The 16,584-nt window shown below is 63.4% G+C and overlaps 1 protein-coding gene across 1 annotated transcript; it reads left to right on the forward strand.

The window, feature by feature from the left end:
* Positions 1-959: 959 nt before the first annotated feature.
* Positions 960-16,580, forward strand: OBSL1 (obscurin like cytoskeletal adaptor 1). Its single transcript, XM_055813105.1, has 24 exons — positions 960-2,272; positions 3,039-3,308; positions 3,515-3,775; positions 4,141-4,446; positions 4,569-4,844; positions 4,941-5,216; positions 5,352-5,624; positions 8,078-8,350; positions 9,080-9,352; positions 9,683-9,958; positions 10,181-10,456; positions 10,543-10,818; positions 11,086-11,367; positions 12,164-12,439; positions 12,572-12,847; positions 12,930-13,196; positions 13,355-13,624; positions 13,719-13,985; positions 14,270-14,536; positions 14,889-15,001; positions 15,165-15,318; positions 15,411-15,572; positions 15,743-15,847; positions 15,978-16,580. The coding sequence occupies exons 1-24, from the start codon at positions 1,189-1,191 to the stop codon at positions 16,394-16,396; spliced, it is 6,978 nt and encodes a 2,325-aa protein (XP_055669080.1). The 5' UTR covers positions 960-1,188; the 3' UTR covers positions 16,397-16,580.
* The last annotated feature ends 4 nt before the right edge of the window (positions 16,581-16,584 follow it).

Raw genomic sequence — 16,584 nt, forward strand, 5'->3', positions numbered from 1 at the left:
GACACGGGGAAGAGGCGGCAGAGCGAGGTGTGTGTGTGTGGGGTAGGGGACGGGGCTGTAGGGCTGCATGGGGCAGAGTGATTGGGGAAGGGGGCAGTGGGGCGGCCAAGCCATCAGGGCTGTGTATGCCTGCAGGAGCTGCCATGGGGCAGCCTGGGGGTCAGGGGACCGTGGCTGGGGAGGTGGCTCTGAATAGATGCATTGGCCTGGGGGTAGGGGACTGGCAGGAGAGGATGGGCCCTGGGCCCTGCCACTCCCTGGGGACCAGCCCTCTCCCACGGTCCCTCTGGCTCCTTCAGGAGGTATTTTCATTTCTCTTCCCCCTGTCTGAGGGAGGCAGAGATGCCTCTGCCCCAGCCCTGGCCACGATGCCTCTCTCACCTGTGACAAGTGGGCACGACTTCCCACAGCGCTGGGGATGGAGACAGTGCCCTCCGAAAGCGGGACCCATCTCACCAGCCTTCCCCTACCCCCTGGGGCTGATTATTTCCAGCTGTGGCTTTCAATACCCAAGGGCTGGATCCTGCCTGTGGGACCACGCTTTGGAGGGGAGACCTGCTCCCGGGGGAGCCCCACTTGGCCCCAGCGCACGGCTCTGCGGGGTCCCCACCGGGCTCAGGGGGGTCCGTGCCCCTCCGAGCCCGGGGAGGAAGCGCCCGGGTCCGGCCGGGTGCCTCCCGCCCGCGGCAGCCCCGTATCAGCACCTGCCTGCTGAGCCAGCCCAGATGCTGCAGGAATGCAGCTCTGCCATCACCCGATACTGCAGGAATGCCCCGCGGGTGGGGAGGGGGCGGGCCGGGGCTGTCCAGCCTCCCCCGGCCCCAGCATCCAGAGCCCTGCGAGCAGCTGCCTGTGCTGCCTGTCTGGGCAGGGGTCCCCCACCCCTAGATCTGGGGTCCCCTCTGTGAGCCGGGGGCAGGCTGTGGGTGCCCCGGCCCTTCGAGGTGCAAAGAGCCGCGTTTTGTCACCTCTTCTGTTGCCACTGGGCTGGAAAATGGGCTATTCGGGCTGAGACGGGAGCATATCCCGTGGGGCTGGGGTGCTCAGGGTGTGGGTGATGCTCCTGCAGTGTGGGTTCCATGCTGGGCGCTTTCCTCCAGACACAGGTCCCTCCTGGTGGTGCTCCACACCGGTCCCTTTGCAGAAGACTGAGCCCCCACCCTAGTGGTCTTTGCATCCCCCAGGCTGATGATCCCCACAGCTGCTGATGATCACCCACTGGAGGTGGTGATGGAGGGGTTTGGGGGAGCCCCCAGGTTCCTGGCCTACCCACGTGCCTTCACGGTGCGAAGCGGCACCGATGCAGTCCTGAGCTGCCAGATCACGGGTGACCCCCGGCCAAGCATCCTCTGGGAGAAGGACAAGATCCCAATTGAACCCTCGGGCCGCTTCCATGTGGAAACCAAGGGTGATCTGTACAGCCTGCTGGTGTCCCACGTCACCCCCCAGGACAGCGGGCTCTACATCTGCAAGGCCAAGAACAGTGTTGGTGAGACCTACGCAGCTGCCACACTCAAGGTGGAGGTGGGGGAGCCCCAAGAGGAGGAGGAGTGCTCAAGCAATGAAGCACCTACCTTTCTCGTCGCCCCCTTGTCCACACGGGTGTGCCGGGGGGAAGACGTGATGTTCGCCTGCAGGGTGTCTGGGCAGCCTTGTCCAGTGCTGGAGTGGGAGAAGGATGGGCACAAGCTCTCCGACCTCTTCGAGAGCAGCCACTTCGCAGTGGGGCAGGAGCCAGAGGACTGGCACTTCCTGAAGCTGTTTGGTGCCCGGCCCCCAGATGGGGGGGTGTATGTGTGCCGGGCACGCAGTGGCTCCCGGGAGGCCCTGGCTGCTGCTGTGCTCCTGGTTGAATCCCGGGTGCTGCCAGACAGTCTCCCCAATGGCTCTCCTGCTGATGGCCCAGAGCTGCTGGTGGAGCGGCAGCAGCGGCAGCGGCGGCATGCAGCGGGACGGCACGCCGAACCAGAGACCTGGGTGCCCAATGGCACGGTGCCATCCAGGGTACCGGGAGCCAAGGCGTTCACGGTGAGCGCGGGGAAGCACGCCAAGTTTCGCTGCTACGTTACCGGCAAGCCCAAGCCAGAGATTGTCTGGCAGAAGGATGGTGAGCCCCTTGCACCTGGCCGCAGGCACCTCATCTACGAGGACCGGGAGGGCTACTTCATCCTCAAGGTGCTGTACTGCAAACCCCAGGACCAGGGGCTGTATGTCTGCACAGCATCCAACACCGCTGGCCAGACCCTCAGCGCAGTGCAGCTCCAGGTGAAAGGTAGGCACTGCCCAAGTACTGCCGGGGGTGGCCAGGTGCTGGGGTGGTCCAGGGCGTTCCATCTGGCAGGGATGCATCTGTGTATAAGCCCAGCATCCCTTGGCTCCCTCCTGCCCTGCGCAGTTGGGGTCACCCGCGGCTCCACCAGACAGAGCTGTGGGCTGGAAGCAGGGGATGCTGGGCTTCCTCAGGGACCTGTGTCCCCCTCTGTGCCGCTCGCCCCTTGCGAACAGAGAGGTGGCATCTCTGCAGGGCTGCGGGTGTCCAGCCATGAGTGGAGAGAGGGGACAGTGCCTTGGTGACATATTCCCCTGGAAATGCTGAGTGGTTTTGGTGGGCAGCCATGCAGGGCATGGCTCCAAGTGTCTGCACTGATGGGCAGCCCTGTCCTCCAGAGCTGGCCCGCCAGCTGGGGACACTCACCACTGGGGTGACCCAACAGCTTGTGCATACCCTGCCTGCACCCCACTGCTCCCCTCCACTGAGATGCCTGCTGCAGCATGTTGGCATGCATGCTCTCGCATCACCCAAAACTCCCTGCTGAGATGCTGGGGCATGGCTGGGTCTCCCCAGCCTATGCCCTGGTTCCCCCCACTCTGGGCAATATGCTTCTAAGTGCAGCATCCATCCCACACACACCGAAGAGGAGAGGGGCAGAGAAGGGCCAAGGGCTTGGCACTCTGTGAGCTGGGAACACCCTGAGCAAAGGGCTGCCGGAGGGTGCTGTACCCCCTGTGCCCTCAGCACCCATCTCTCCTGCTGGCAGAGCACCGGCTACGATTCCAGGTGCAGCTGGCAGATGTGGAGGTGGCAGAGCGGGAGGATGCCGTGCTGGAGTGCCAGGTGCCGCTGGAGACCATCCCCACTGCCTGGTACCTGGAGGACAGGGAACTGCAGCCCAGCCACAAGTATGTGATGGAGGAGCAAGGCGTGGTGCGGCGCCTGACCATCCGTGATGCCTGCACTGATGACGATGGCATCTACCTCTGCCAGATGAAGGACAAGGGGCGCAGCATCGCCGAGGTCTCTGTCCGAGGTGGGAGTCAGGATTTTAGCTGGTGTGGCTTTACCTTCTTATCCCCTTCCTTGCCAGGCTCCCCACTGTGCCCTGCATCTGCCTTCCCACCATCTGGCCGTGGTGTCTGCTGCTGCCCCTCCTCAACATCCTCCTCTGCCTCTTGCCAGAGAGCCCACCCTGCTCCCCAGCATCCCTCCCTGGCCTTCATGCATCTCTTCCTGTAGGGGTGATAGCCAAGCGACTGCCACGGAAGCTGGATGTGATGGAGGGGGAGAACGCAGTTTTCTGTGTGGAGACGCGGGAGGCAGCAGAGGGGACCTGCTGGAGCCAGGACGGGCTGCAGCTACGGGCGTCACCCCGCACCGTGCTCAAGAGCTTCGGCAGGACACACCTCCTGGTGCTGGTGCACGTCACCCGCCAGGATGCGGGCATCATCTCCTTCACTGTCGGGGAGTCACGGACATCCTCCCAGCTCCGGGTCAAGTGTAAGGCTTGGAGGGCCCCGCATCCTCCATCTTGCCCATTCACGGGTGTGTGTGTGGGGGGGGGGTGGGGGGGTGACACAGGGGAGAGATGAGATGGGCACCCACTATGCTGTTGATGTGATGCTGTGATGGCTTTTTGGGGAAAGGTGCTTTTAGCAGTGCCCCAGTGCCGCAGCCTTGCTGGCACTCAACAACCCCTGTAACTAGCACTGTGCTACACAGGAATAAGACCATCCTCTCCATCCTCTCCATCAGAGAGAGGATCCCCAGAGAAACAGGCTGTGTAGCCCCACTCAGCCCTTCTGCCTCCCCACTGGGAGCCTTGCTGCTGTCCCCAAGCAGGCAACATGGGCTGTGACTTGCAGGTGTGAAGCATGACCCTCCAAGTGCACCGGTGGCAGTCGAGATGAGTGTGGTGGAGAGCAATACAGCCCTTCTGACCTGGTGCCCTGCGCCCGATGCCCACCTCCGTCCCCCCAGTCGCTACCTGCTGGAGCGGCGGGAGGTGGCAGGGGGTGAGTGGGTGCAGTGCCTTGCCACTGACCTGCCTGGACACGTGCGGGTGCTGGGTGACAGTGTGCCTCGCGAGGCCAACTACTGCTTCCGCATCTGTTCCGCCAACGAGCACGGCAGGAGCAGCCCTGTGGAGTTCCCTGGCTCCGTGCATCTTGGTAAGGGTGCTAAGCCAGGGACACCCACCTGGGAGCTGGCTCTTCCCAGGGGCCAGCTGGGATGTCGTGCCATGGCATGCTGCTGGCTGGTGCCACCAGGGCTGAGTGCGGCTGTGCTCCAGCTCCAGCAGCTCGCCTGGAGAGGGGTCTGCAGGATGTGCGGGTGCAGGATGGCGAGGACGCACGGTTCTCTCTGGAGCTGTCAGCCACAGTGCACGGCACCTGGTTCCTTGATGGAGCCAGGCTGGGCAAGGAGGAGGCGGGTGGTCGGTGCAGTGTGCAGCACCGTGGGACAGAGCACTTACTGCTGATCCGAGGAGCACGGCTGGCCGACAGCGGGGCGCAGGTCACCTTCGTGTCTGGCAGCCTGCGGGACTCAGCCACACTGCATGTGCAAGGTGAGCAGTGCGCTCACCCTGGGATCGTGCCAGGAGAAGAGCAGCAGGGGCTCTCATGCTGGAGTGTGCTTCTCACCCCTCCACAATGTCTCTCAGCCCCGCAGGTCCACATTGCCCCAGTGCCTGAGGCTGAGCGGCTCCGGGAGGTGCCGACTGGGATGCCTGTGCTGCTAGAGTGTCAGGTGTCACCCTCAAGTGCCCCTGTCGTCTGGATGAAGGACGGCGAGGCTGTGCCCCTGGATGATGTTATTGCAGTGCAGAAAGAAGGCTGCGTGCGGAGGCTGCTCCTCCGCTCAGCGGGTCCCTCGGACACGGGCGTGTACACCTGTGACGCTGGGGATGATGCTGTGAGCTTTGTGGTGACCGTGACTGGTGAGCTGGAGACCATGTGCGGGAGTCTGGACCCCACCTCCTGACAGTGCTCCTGCCCCTCTCTTGTCCTCATGATGGGGCTGAAAGCTGCTGTCAGTCGGGTGCCCATGGTGAGCCCCGTGTTATCCCCGGCAGAGGCACCGGTGAGGATCGTCAGCTCCAACGAGGAGGCCCCACACACCTACGTGGCTGGGCAGCGCGTGGAGCTGTGGTGCCAGCTGTCCCGCCCGGCAGCCCTGGTGCGCTGGTACAAGGATGGGGAGGAGGTGGAGGCGGGCGAGAGCCTGGTGCTGGAGCAGGAGGGGCTGCGGTGCCGGCTGGTGCTGCCCTGCGCCCGGCCGCAGGATGCAGGGGAGTTTGTCTGCGATGCTGGCGGGGACTCCGTCTTCTACACTGTCACCATCACAGGTGGGTATAATACAAGGGGCTAGCAGAGTCACATCTTGGGGGGCTTTCTTTTGTGGTGGAGGGTGCCAAAGCATGTGTCATTGTCAGTGTTGCCATCGTTTGCTGCTCTGGGGATGTCCATCAGAGATGCTCTTGCCAGATCCTCACCAACAGGTCAGTCGGTTGGTCAGGGTCTTTGTGGCAGCTCTGGTGCTTAAAACCACCCAGACTGACAGGCAAAAGGGACAGCTTGCTCTGCCAATCTGAACTGCTCAAGCACCCAAGGGCACCCAGGACCTCCACGCCAGGGTGTTTGCTGGACCTTTGCCATGGCCAGTAACCAAGCCCTCCTCCAAGGTCCTAAAAATAGTGGGCCCGGCACCTGGTGTGGGATGACTCATGGTTGGACATCACTTTGACCAACAGTGTTAATTGCTGACCTGAAAATTAGCAGTTGCCTGGATACTGACAATTGGGTGTTTTTTGCTGGACGTGAGCAGGGGTCCCACAGCAGCTGCCCTGGCTGTGGAGCTGCTGCTGGCATTACTGGCTGGCAGAGAATAATGAAAGTTGAAAACAAGTGAAAGACTTCCCCTTGCTGGCCCCAAAACCCACAATCCCACAACCACAGGAAGGTGACTGGGGGCAGAGCTAAAGCCCAGTTAAAAGGCTCTGTGACCGCAGTGGTAAAGCCTCTCCACGGTGTTAATACATGGAAAAGGGCCAAGGTTGATGGCAGAGGATGTAGGAGTGAAAATGGGATGAGTGATAAGAGGTGCTGTAAGAGTCAGTGAAGTGGTGACTGGTGGGAGGGTGAAGAAGGGAGGAGGTTTAGTGTGATAAAGGCAAAATGTCCAGTGGGCTTTGGGCAGAGGCAGGAGGCACTGTCTGCTCTGTGGGTGTGCAGGGCATGGAGAGCTCAGCTCCCCTAGGGCGGGAGAGGCAAACACCATCTGCTGAAGCTCTGCCTTTCAGCTGAGCAGCTTTGCATCACTTTAGCAGAAGGGTCTTAGACAGGCTGGCTTGGTTTGATCAGGATTTGGTCATCGGTGTCATCAGCAGGGCTGGGTGTGGATGTCAGGAGGCTCAGGGTGCCACCTCTCTGGCATGACTGCTGGGCTGGCCACTGCAGTCAGCACTGGTGTGGCACGCTTGGGTTTCCCCGAGGCATCCCAGCTATCCCCCACCCCCAGGGGCTGCTGTGGCACGGAGTCCGCCTGCCTCAAGCCCAGCCATCCCCACGTGCCTCTGGGTTTTCCAGCAGCAGCTGCACAGCGCTGGGGATTCCTCAGAGCTGGTGGTGGGGCTGAGGCCAGAGCGGTGCTGCCCGCTGAGGGCTGGCACATCGCCCCCTCCTCACTTCGGTGCCGTTCAACATCTCCAGCTGCACTTCAGCAGCCTGATTGCTTTTAGCAGGCCCAGGGAGGCAGGCAGCCACCGCGCGTTTGATCAGGGAGCCAGGCGGATGCAGGCTCAGTGTGGTGCAGGTTGAATGCTGCAAACCGGCGCCACGCCACTCCTGCGCGCTGCGGGGCTGCGGTGGGCTGCTGAGCCTGGGCATCGCGGCTGGAAGTTGTCTGGGAAGTTTGCAGCCCGGACACCCAGCATGGGGGAGCTGTGGGCCGTGGGAAGGGCAGGCCACTGCTTGGCTGCCGGCATGCTCTGGTGCTGCCTGTGCCCTGTGCCCGCCTGGAGGTTCAGGCTGGCTGAGCACCCACGGCAGACTCCAGGCCACCTACAGCCCTCTGCAATGCACATGGCTGGGCAGGTGGCGTTGGCTGCTGCAGGTGGGGGCTACATCCTGGATTTCTCCCAGGAGAAAGGAGGGCTGGTCACCTAAAGCTTGTACTGAGAGCCTCTCTGCCTTTAAAGATCTGACTCAAGTCAGCGGGGAGACGTAAGCAGTGGCACACATTTCGAGTGTAACCCATTAACGGTGGCATTTAGAGTGAGCACTGCAATCTGGCATGGGGTCCTGGGTCCCAGCTAGCCCGAGGGATGGGGCTGCCAGCCCCAAGCAAACCAGATGCCTGCACCGCAGTGTCAGCCAAGGCTGAGACAAGGCAGAAGCATCAGCTGGGACTTGGTGGCCTCCAAAATGGAGAGACAGGCAGAGGGGTTGGTACCCCCAACAGGGCAGCCACAGGGGCGGCTGCTGGCACCACAGATGGCAATTAGCAATGCTGGGGCTTTCTAGTGAGGTGCTTGCCTACCCACATCCAACCTCCACATCCCTCAGCTCCATCCTGGGACAGAGCAGGGCAAGTACCACTGGGGCAAGGGCACAGCAGCAATTTACAGCCAGCTGGAAGCTGAGTGCTTCTCCCGGGTGTGACGGGTTAGAAGAAGGAGCCCCAAGTAGGACAGCACAGCCACTTGTGCTCTGCGGGATGGAGATGAGGTGGTGCCTTCCAACCTTAAAGCCAACAAGCTGGTCTTTACATGCTGGCTGAGCCCCATGTTATCCCCAGCAGAGGCACCGGTGAGGATCGTCAGCTCCAACGAGGAGGCCCCACACACCTACGTGGCTGGGCAGCGCGTGGAGCTGTGGTGCCAGCTGTCCCGCCCGGCAGCCCTGGTGCGCTGGTACAAGGATGGGGAGGAGGTGGAGGCGGGCGAGAGCCTGGTGCTGGAGCAGGAGGGGCTGCGGTGCCGGCTGGTGCTGCCCTGCGCCCGGCCGCAGGATGCAGGGGAGTTTGTCTGCGATGCTGGCGGGGACTCCGTCTTCTACACTGTCACCATCACAGGTGGGTGCAGCACACAGCTACAGTCCTCTTCTCCTTCTCCCTCTGCCCTGGCTCCCTGCCTGTATTGCTGCCCCACCAGTGGCTGCAGCATCTCGGCTACCCCTCGCCTCCTCATGAGCGGCTCCTTTCCCAGGCCTCTGGGCTGGAGGGGGATGCAGGCAGGGGCAGGTCAGCTGCTTTGTTTCCTCCCTGAGCCCTGTGCCATGCTGCCCCTCCAGCCCGCAGGGCACAGCCACACTGCCTGCCCATGAGTCATGCCACCTCATACTCCCCCGCAGCTACTAGCACTGCAGGGCTGGTATGACCCCCCCACTGCTGGCCACAGGGCAGGTAGGATGGAGGCCAAGTGACACAGGGTCTTGGTCCTTTCAGCCCCGCAGGTCTGCATTGCCCAGGAGTCTGAGGCACAGCAGCGCCAGGAAGTCCTGCCAGAGCTGCCTGTACTGCTGGAATGCCAGGTGTCCCCCCCAAATGCCCCTGTCCACTGGCTGAAGGATGGCGAGGCCATGGTCCCCACCGAAGCCCTGGCCATCTGCTCAGAGAGATGCTCAGAGAGGCTGCACATCCCCGCAGCCACGCCGTCCAACTTGGGGACGTACACCTGCAATGACGGGGACAATGCTGCCAGCTTCAGGGTGACTGTGAGCGGTGAGCTGCCCGGGCGGTGCTCATCCTCATGTGGGGCTCACCCAGCACTGTGGCTGAGCCCTCGCATGTGTCCCTTGGCAGAGGCACCGGTGAGGATCGTCAGCTCCAACGAGGAGGCCCCACACACCTACGTGGCTGGGCAGCGCGTGGAGCTGTGGTGCCAGCTGTCCCGCCCGGCAGCCCTGGTGCGCTGGTACAAGGATGGGGAGGAGGTGGAGGCGGGCGAGAGCCTGGTGCTGGAGCAGGAGGGGCTGCGGTGCCAGCTGGTGCTGCCCTGCGCCCGGCCGCAGGATGCAGGGGAGTTCGTCTGTGACACCGGGGATGCGTCTGTCTCCTACCATGTCTTGGTGGCAGGTTGGTGGCAGAGCAGGGATGTCCCGGGAAGGGCAGTGCTGCCCTAGCTCTGTGCCATGTGGTCCCCAGCCCTGCTCCCTGCCCTCAGCATCGTGGAGGAGGGGGTGTGGCTGCATCACCCAAGGGCTGGTGGGTGCCCTCCTCCAGCCACGCTGGGCTGGCACTGTGGGCCCACCACCCCTGCCCTCAAGCAGCTCCTGCCCCTTTGTGCTGGGGTGAGAGGCTGCAGCATCTGTGCAGCCTCACAGGGATGCAGATGACAGTAAGGACAGCAGAGCCAGGAGTGGTGCGGTGAGCAGTTCTCACACCCTTCCTCCACGTCCCTGACAGAGTCACCAGTGAAGATCCTGGACCCCCCGCAGCGCTCGGTGGAGCTGTTGGTGCAGGCACCAGGGCGTGTGGAGCTGCGGTGTAAGCTCTCCGTGCCGGATGCTCCCGTGCGCTGGTTCAAGGATGGGTTGGAGGTGGATGAGACTGACAACTTGGTGCTGCTGGCAGAGGGGGCCTGGCGCTGCCTTTTCATCCCCAGGAGCAGTGCGGAGGACATGGGCGAGTACATCTGCGAGAGCAAGGATGAAGCTGTCTCCTTCGATGTCAAGGTGTCAGGTCAGCAGGGACTGGGAATAGAGAAGTGCTGATAGGGCTCTGGCTGTGGAGCCTTTCCCAGCTTGGGTGAACGGTACTGGCTCCTCCGTGGTGATAAAGATGGTGGGTGCCCACCCCCTGGGCCACCTAGCGTGGGTGTTTTCCTGGAGCTGGCAGCAAAGGTGTCCCCTGGGCCGTGTTGTCCCTGCACTGCTTTGCTTCACAGCCACGCTGTCTTTGCAGAGCCGCCGGTGAAGATCCTGCAGCCCCACAGACCTCTCCCTGTTGTGACCGTGTCCCCGGGGGAGACTGTGACGCTGAGCTGTGAGCTGTCCCGCGCGGATGCGCCTGTGCACTGGACCAAGGAGGGCATCAGGCTGGAGGCTGGGGGCACCCTGGTCCTGGAGGAGGAGGGTGCCCACCGCCGCCTGCTCATCCCCGCAGCCCAAGCCGAGCACTCTGGAAAGTATGTCTGCACTGCTGCCGATGATACAGTGACCTTCACTGTCCAAGTGTCAGGTGAATAAGAGGCTGTGGGAGAGTGGTGAGGGCTGATGAGTGCACAGACCCCAGAGAACCCCACTCTATTGTGTTGGGTGCTGCAGACCCACTGGTCAGGATCCTGGAGAAGGACATCCTGCCGACCCACTGGCATTGCCGGGCCATGGAGGACATGGTGCTGGAGGTGCACCTCTCATATGCCCATGGGGAGGTGAAGTGGTACAAGGATGGGGAGAAGCTGCAGGACACGGGGTGTGTGCGGCTGGAGGAGGACGGGGCACGCCGTTCCCTTGTCATCCTGGGTGCCACAGGCAGGGATGCAGGGGAGTATCTCTGTGACACCGGCGATGACAGCATCGTCTTCTTTGTCACTGTGGAAGGTAAGCAGGAGGTCCTGGAGGGGACAGCCAGTCGGGCAAGGACCAAGGTGGGTCCCTGACTGCTGCCAGGCTTGTGTGGGGCTGGGCTGGACGGCAGCGAGCATGGGGAGGCTGGTGGGGGGGGACACAGGGAGTGGGCTGCACCCATGTAGGGGTTCTGTGGAAACTCCGCTGCCCAGCTGCAGCCAGAGGAGGTCCAGACAGGATCTGGCCATTGCAGCACCTGGCACAGGCTGCCACTCCCATGGTGACAGCCCCTCTCTCCAGTCCCAGAGCCACCAGTGACCATCGTGAGCAGCACGGGTGCCACAGAGCATTACTGCCTGGTGGCTGGAGAAGACCTGGTGCTGGCTTGTGAGCTCTCCCGGCCCGATGCCACCGTGCGCTGGCTCCGGAATGGCCAGGAGGTGCAGCTGGGTGAGCGGGTGCAGGCTGAGGCTCATGGGGTGCTGCGGCAGCTCACCATCTGTGGGGTGCAGCCTGGTGACTCAGGGTGCTACATCTGCGACGCCGCCAGCGACCGTGCAGTGATGAGCGTGGAGGTGTCGGGTGAGCCAGCAGGAGCTCAGCACCCTGGGACCCCCAGCATGATGGGATCGTGCTATAGCTCTGGGCAAGAGGAGAGGATGCCTCTGTGACCCCACTGATGGCAGAGGCCAGGGTGGCAGCATGTCAGAGGAGGGTGGGAGTCCTGTTCCCAACCCCACAGGAGCCGTTAGTCAGAAAGGGACATGTCAAGATTGTGGCGAGACATGTCCCTCTCGCCTCCCCCAGCCAAGGACTGGTTAAATTTAGCCTTGGCCAGCTCCCAGGCGCCACTCCTCCTGCTTCTGCTGCCAAGGGCTGAGCTCAGCTGGGACCCTTATCAGCTGGAGATGGAGAGCTGGGCAAGGTGGGAGGGGGCTTCATGGAGGCAGGTGTCCCAGCTACCAGCAAGGGTCTCAGGATGAGGGATACACCAAAACTAATGGCCCCAACCCAGCAGCTGAGCTGCCTGTGCAGGAAGGGATGCATCATCACTGCAATGGGCTCTGCTGCTGTCCCTGCCTGGGGCCCTTTCCCTACAAGGACCCTGAGCTGCCAGACCCACCAGTCTGCACATATGCCCCACCAGGACTCCTGGCTGGTTCCACCGTGACCCCGAACCAGTCCAGCAACAACCCCCAGCTACTCACAGCATCCTGCAGCTGGATGCACCGTGACCCCCACCAGCCCCACAGCCCTCCCACCCCACAGTGACTTACTATGGGCATTGCTGCCTCTCCGCTTCCAGCAGTCCTGTCCCTGCACCGCTCTGTGCTGTGGGGACATTCCTGAACCCTGCCTTGTCCTCTGCTCCCCCCAGCCCGCCCCGTGCACATCGTCAACAAGGAGGAGGCGCAGAGCCCACTGGAGGTGCTGGAGGGGGACAGCGTGACACTGGTGGCCCGGCTGTTCCCGGAGACGGCAGCGGTGCAGTGGCAGAAGGACGGACAGACTCTGCGCTCCGGTGGGCGGCTGCTGGTGTGCAGCGAGGGCCCTGCGCGCAGCCTCACCATCAAGCAAGCAGAGCTGAGCGACAGCGGCGTCTTCCTCTGCGATGCCGGTGAAGACGAGGTGCATTTCACACTGCATGTGAAAGGTGAGCCAGGAGGTGTCCCTCAGCCCATGCCGCAGGAGCAGTCCCCTGCCCCGCACCGGGACGCTTCCTGCCCCCATCCCACAGCGGTGCGCCGGTTGGGGCACGGCTGATCCCGATGCTCCCCTGGCGCAGAGGCGCCTGTGCTGTTCGTGAACAAACGTGAGGAGCGGGAGAAGCTGCTGGTGCTGGAGGGTGGCAGCGTCGTGCTCTCCACCATCACCTCAACGGAGCGAGCAGATGTCACCTGGCTGGGCCCGCGGCAGGCCGTGGTGGCTGACGAGCGCTGCGAGCTGCGGCGGGACGGCCGCGTGCACAGCCTCGTCCTCCACAACGTGGCCAAGGAGGACGCCGGCGTCTACACCTGCCTGTCACCCCACGACCAGATGCAGTTCGACGTGAGCGTCCGAGGTGGGCAGTGGGGTGGGGGTGCCCGGGGACCCCCCGCCCCAGGGCGGCAGCAGGTCCCGATGCAGGGCATTTGGCCATGCAGAGCTGCGGGTGAAGTTCCTGCGTGGGCTGTCGGACGTGCGTGCACGGCAGGGTGAGCGGGCAGTGCTGTGGTGCGAGCTCTGCAAGGCGCGGGGCGACGTGGTGTGGCGGAAGGATGGGCGGGAGCTGGCACCCAGCCCCCGCTGGCAGATGATGGCAGAAGGGCGAGAGCGCTCGCTGGTGCTGAGCTGCGTGGAGCCTGAGGATGCTGGCGAGTACTGCTGTGAGTCCAACGACGACCAGACGCTGGCAACGCTGACAGTGCAGGGTGAGCTGTGCCCAAGGTTTGGCCACCACTCTGGGGACCCTTGTGCTGTGGGGGCAGTGAGGAAGCTAGGGATGGTGATGGCAGGTGGCTGTGGGGATGCTCAGTGGCCCTGCAGGACAGGGAGTCCCCAGTGCCATGCCCCGACACCATGGCTGTAGTCCCCAGGGTGGTGGAGATCATCACAGAGCTGCAGAGCCTGACAGTGCTAGAGGGGGAGGACGCCACCTTCAAGTGCCTGGTGTCCCCTGAGGATGTGGCTGTGACCTGGCAGCTGAATGGCCAGCCAGTGGCCACCAACGAGCGGCTGCTGGTGACACGGAGTGGGTTGTGCCACAGCCTCACTCTCCAGCAGTGCCAGCTGGGTGATGCGGGCACTGTGACAGCCAACGCTGAGGGGCTGGTGAGCACGGCCCGGCTGAGTGTGCAAGGTGAGAGGGAGGGAGCTGGCTGGGGCACAGCCCGGGGCAGAGCCCAGGCCACAGCCCTGGCGCTGGCTGCTGACCTGGCGCATGGGCTGTGCAGAGGCACAGGTGCTCTTCGTGCGGAAGCTGCAGGACGTGGTGGCGGAGGAGCAGGGGGAAGCATGTCTGGAGGTGGAGGTGAGCCACGAGGCCGCTGAGGTGCAGTGGCTGAAGCAGGGCGTCCTCCTCCAGTCGGGCAGCAAGTACCAGCTGCAAGAGTTGGGGTGCCGGCGCACCCTCACCATCCGCTGCCTTGGCCCTGCCGATCGTGGCACTTACCGCTGCGAGAGCCTGCACGACCGCACGCAGGCCAAGCTCTGCGTGGAGCGTGAGTACCATGATGGGGATGGGGATGGGGATGAAGGTGGGGATGGGGATGGCATCCACCTGCTGCAACGATGCTGCAGGCTGTAGGGGGGAGTGTGGGCAGAGCTGGTACTTGGCTGGAAGGGGTCATGAAGCAGAGAGGTGATTGTGGGGGTCAGGGATGGGCAGGGATAGGAGCCTGGTAAAAAGGGCTGGATTTAGGGGATTGCTCCAACAAGCATAGATAGGGGAGCCAGGGCTCTGCGGTGGAGCAGGCACCCACTCACAGACACAGGTCCCTTGCAGCCCGGAAGGTGTCGATCCGGACGCCACTGGCAGACATAGAGACCTTTGAGAAGGAGACAGCCACCTTCCACCTGGAGCTGTCTCACCCTGGCGTGCATGGGGTGTGGACACGGGATGGCATCCGGGTGAAGCCCAGCAGCACACGCCGGATCACCGCTGAGGGCTGCGGGCACAGCCTGACACTGGAGGGGCTGGTACTGGAGGACTCTGGCACTGTCACCTTCACCACTGACACCCTGCGCTGCAGCGCCTGCCTGCTTGTGCGAGGTACAGTCACTGGAGCAGGCTTGGGAGGGTAAATGGCACCGGCACTGCTGGTCCTGCAGCCATTTGGTCCCGAGGTAGATGCCAGGGCTGAGCTGGGCTGCTCTGGGCAGATGCTGGCAGGTGTCTCCCTGTCCCCATGGAAGAAGATGTGAGCTGAGCAGTGGAGACTCCCAGCCAGGGTCCGGGTCCAGGGTTACCTGGGACACCAGTCATGAGTGCCCGTGGTAGTGCCCCAGCAAGTGCCACCCTCACCACATGCTGAGGTGCCCCCAGCACAGCTCCCCATCCCCACAGCCCCAAGCCCATGTCTTTCCCCTACCAAACCTTCTTGCCTTGTGTTCTCCTACCTCAGAGCCTCCAGTCACTATGGTGAGGGTCCCACGGGACCTGGGGGTCCCAGAGACAGGGGTCGCCAGCTTTGAGTGTGAGCTGTCTCGCCCCAGCGCGGAGGTGAAGTGGTTCAAGGTGAGGGTTCACCCCAATCCCCTCCAGTGCTGCTCAGCCATGGCCTCCTCCTTGCTTCACCCCCTGGCCGCTGCTCTCCCTGCGGGGGCTACATGGAGGGAGCTGGGGACAAAGCAGCAGAGCGCTGCCTGCTTGCAGCCCTGAGCACACTCTCCCCGGGCAGGACGGGCAGGAGCTGCGGCCAGGGCCCAACTGCCGCATCTACTCAGCGGGTCGGCGCCGCGTCCTGCAGCTGAGCCGCTGCGAGCTGGCTGACGCCGGCACCTACACCTGCGACGCGGGTGACTGCCAGTCGTCCGCCATGCTGCATGTGCAAGGTACAGCCACCCCGCTCCTGGTGGCGTGTGCCCCCCCATAACCTGCTCCCCCTCACCCTTGGCCATCCTGGCACCCTGCCCCTTGCCCGCAGAGCGCCAGGTCTGCATCGTGCAGGAACTACAGGATGCCCAGGTGCGGGAGGGTGACAATGCCGTCTTCACCTGCGAGATGTCACATGGGGACGTGAAGGGCGAGTGGTTCCGAGACGGGGAGAAAATCAAGGTCTCCAGCACGGTGAAGATACGGCAAGAAGGTGGGGGGGTGCAGGCAGCCCCACACCTGGTTTGGGGCTGGGAGGGTGCGAATTCAAGCAAAGGGAGTTTGTGTGGACAAAAGCTGGGGGTGGGGTCAGGGGGGGTTCTGCTTCCCTGCCTGCCATGGGTGCCCATCACCTTCCGCTTGAGCCAGCCTCCCCCTCCCCAGGGACTCGGCACTTCCTGCTGCTGTGCAGTGTCTGCCTGGAGGACAAGGGACTCATCCGCTTTGTGGCAGGGACAGCTGCCTCGGAGGCCAGCCTGCAGGTGGAAGGTACCACGGGGTGCAAGTGCTGCCCAGGCTCCAGCACTGGGGCTGGGATGCACCAGGTTGAGCTCCCTGGGGTCCCCACGGGAGCTTGCTCACTCCACGATGCCCACGGGCCACCCCCCCTGCCCACCAGCGCTGCCCATCCGGATTGTGAAGCCGCTGCGAGACAAGACGGTGCTGGCACGGCACAAGGCGACGCTGGAGTGCACCGTGTCCAACGCCCGGGGCCGGGTGCGCTGGCTCCGCGGAGACACCGAGATCTTTGCCAGTGGCAAGTATGAGATCTGTGCTATGGACTGCTACCGCACACTCATCATCCACTGCGTGGGCCCCGAGGACGAGGACTCATACACCTGTGATGCCTTCGATGACCGCACCACCGCCCGGCTCCTTGTGGAGGGTGAGGGTCCGAATACTGGGGTGGAGGGAGCAGGCTGGATGTGGGACCAGGGGTCTGTGCCCCCCTTGTCTGGGACACCCCTTCTGGGCGCCCCACCAGCTCCAGGGGTGCTGCAGCTCTCCCTGACTCCTATTGTCCCCGCAGGGAGCTAGAAGCCAGCATGCTGCACAGACACAGATGAATGCTGCTGCTGGGAGATGGGTCACACTTCCCCCAGGATGTACAGATACAGGGACACCACCCCCAGTCTGCTCCAGCCGCAGGGCTCTGCATTAAACAGTATTTTTTCCCAACATGGCTTCTTTCACCCCAGCAAGCCAAGCTCCAGTTAGAAGAAGGG

This window comes from Falco peregrinus, chromosome 8, assembly GCF_023634155.1.
Source record: "Falco peregrinus isolate bFalPer1 chromosome 8, bFalPer1.pri, whole genome shotgun sequence".
Lineage (NCBI taxonomy): Eukaryota > Metazoa > Chordata > Aves > Falconiformes > Falconidae > Falco > Falco peregrinus.

Excerpts from the sequence above, each read along its gene's own strand:
- OBSL1 (XM_055813105.1), top strand. The coding sequence starts at position 1,189 with ATGATCCCCACAGCTGCTGATGATCACCCACTGGAGGTGGTGATGGAG. Across the intron at positions 10,457-10,542 it reads CTTCACTGTCCAAGTGTCAG|ACCCACTGGTCAGGATCCTG; the intron begins GTGAATAAGAGG and ends TGGGTGCTGCAG. Across the intron at positions 15,848-15,977 it reads GGCCAGCCTGCAGGTGGAAG|CGCTGCCCATCCGGATTGTG; the intron begins GTACCACGGGGT and ends CCTGCCCACCAG.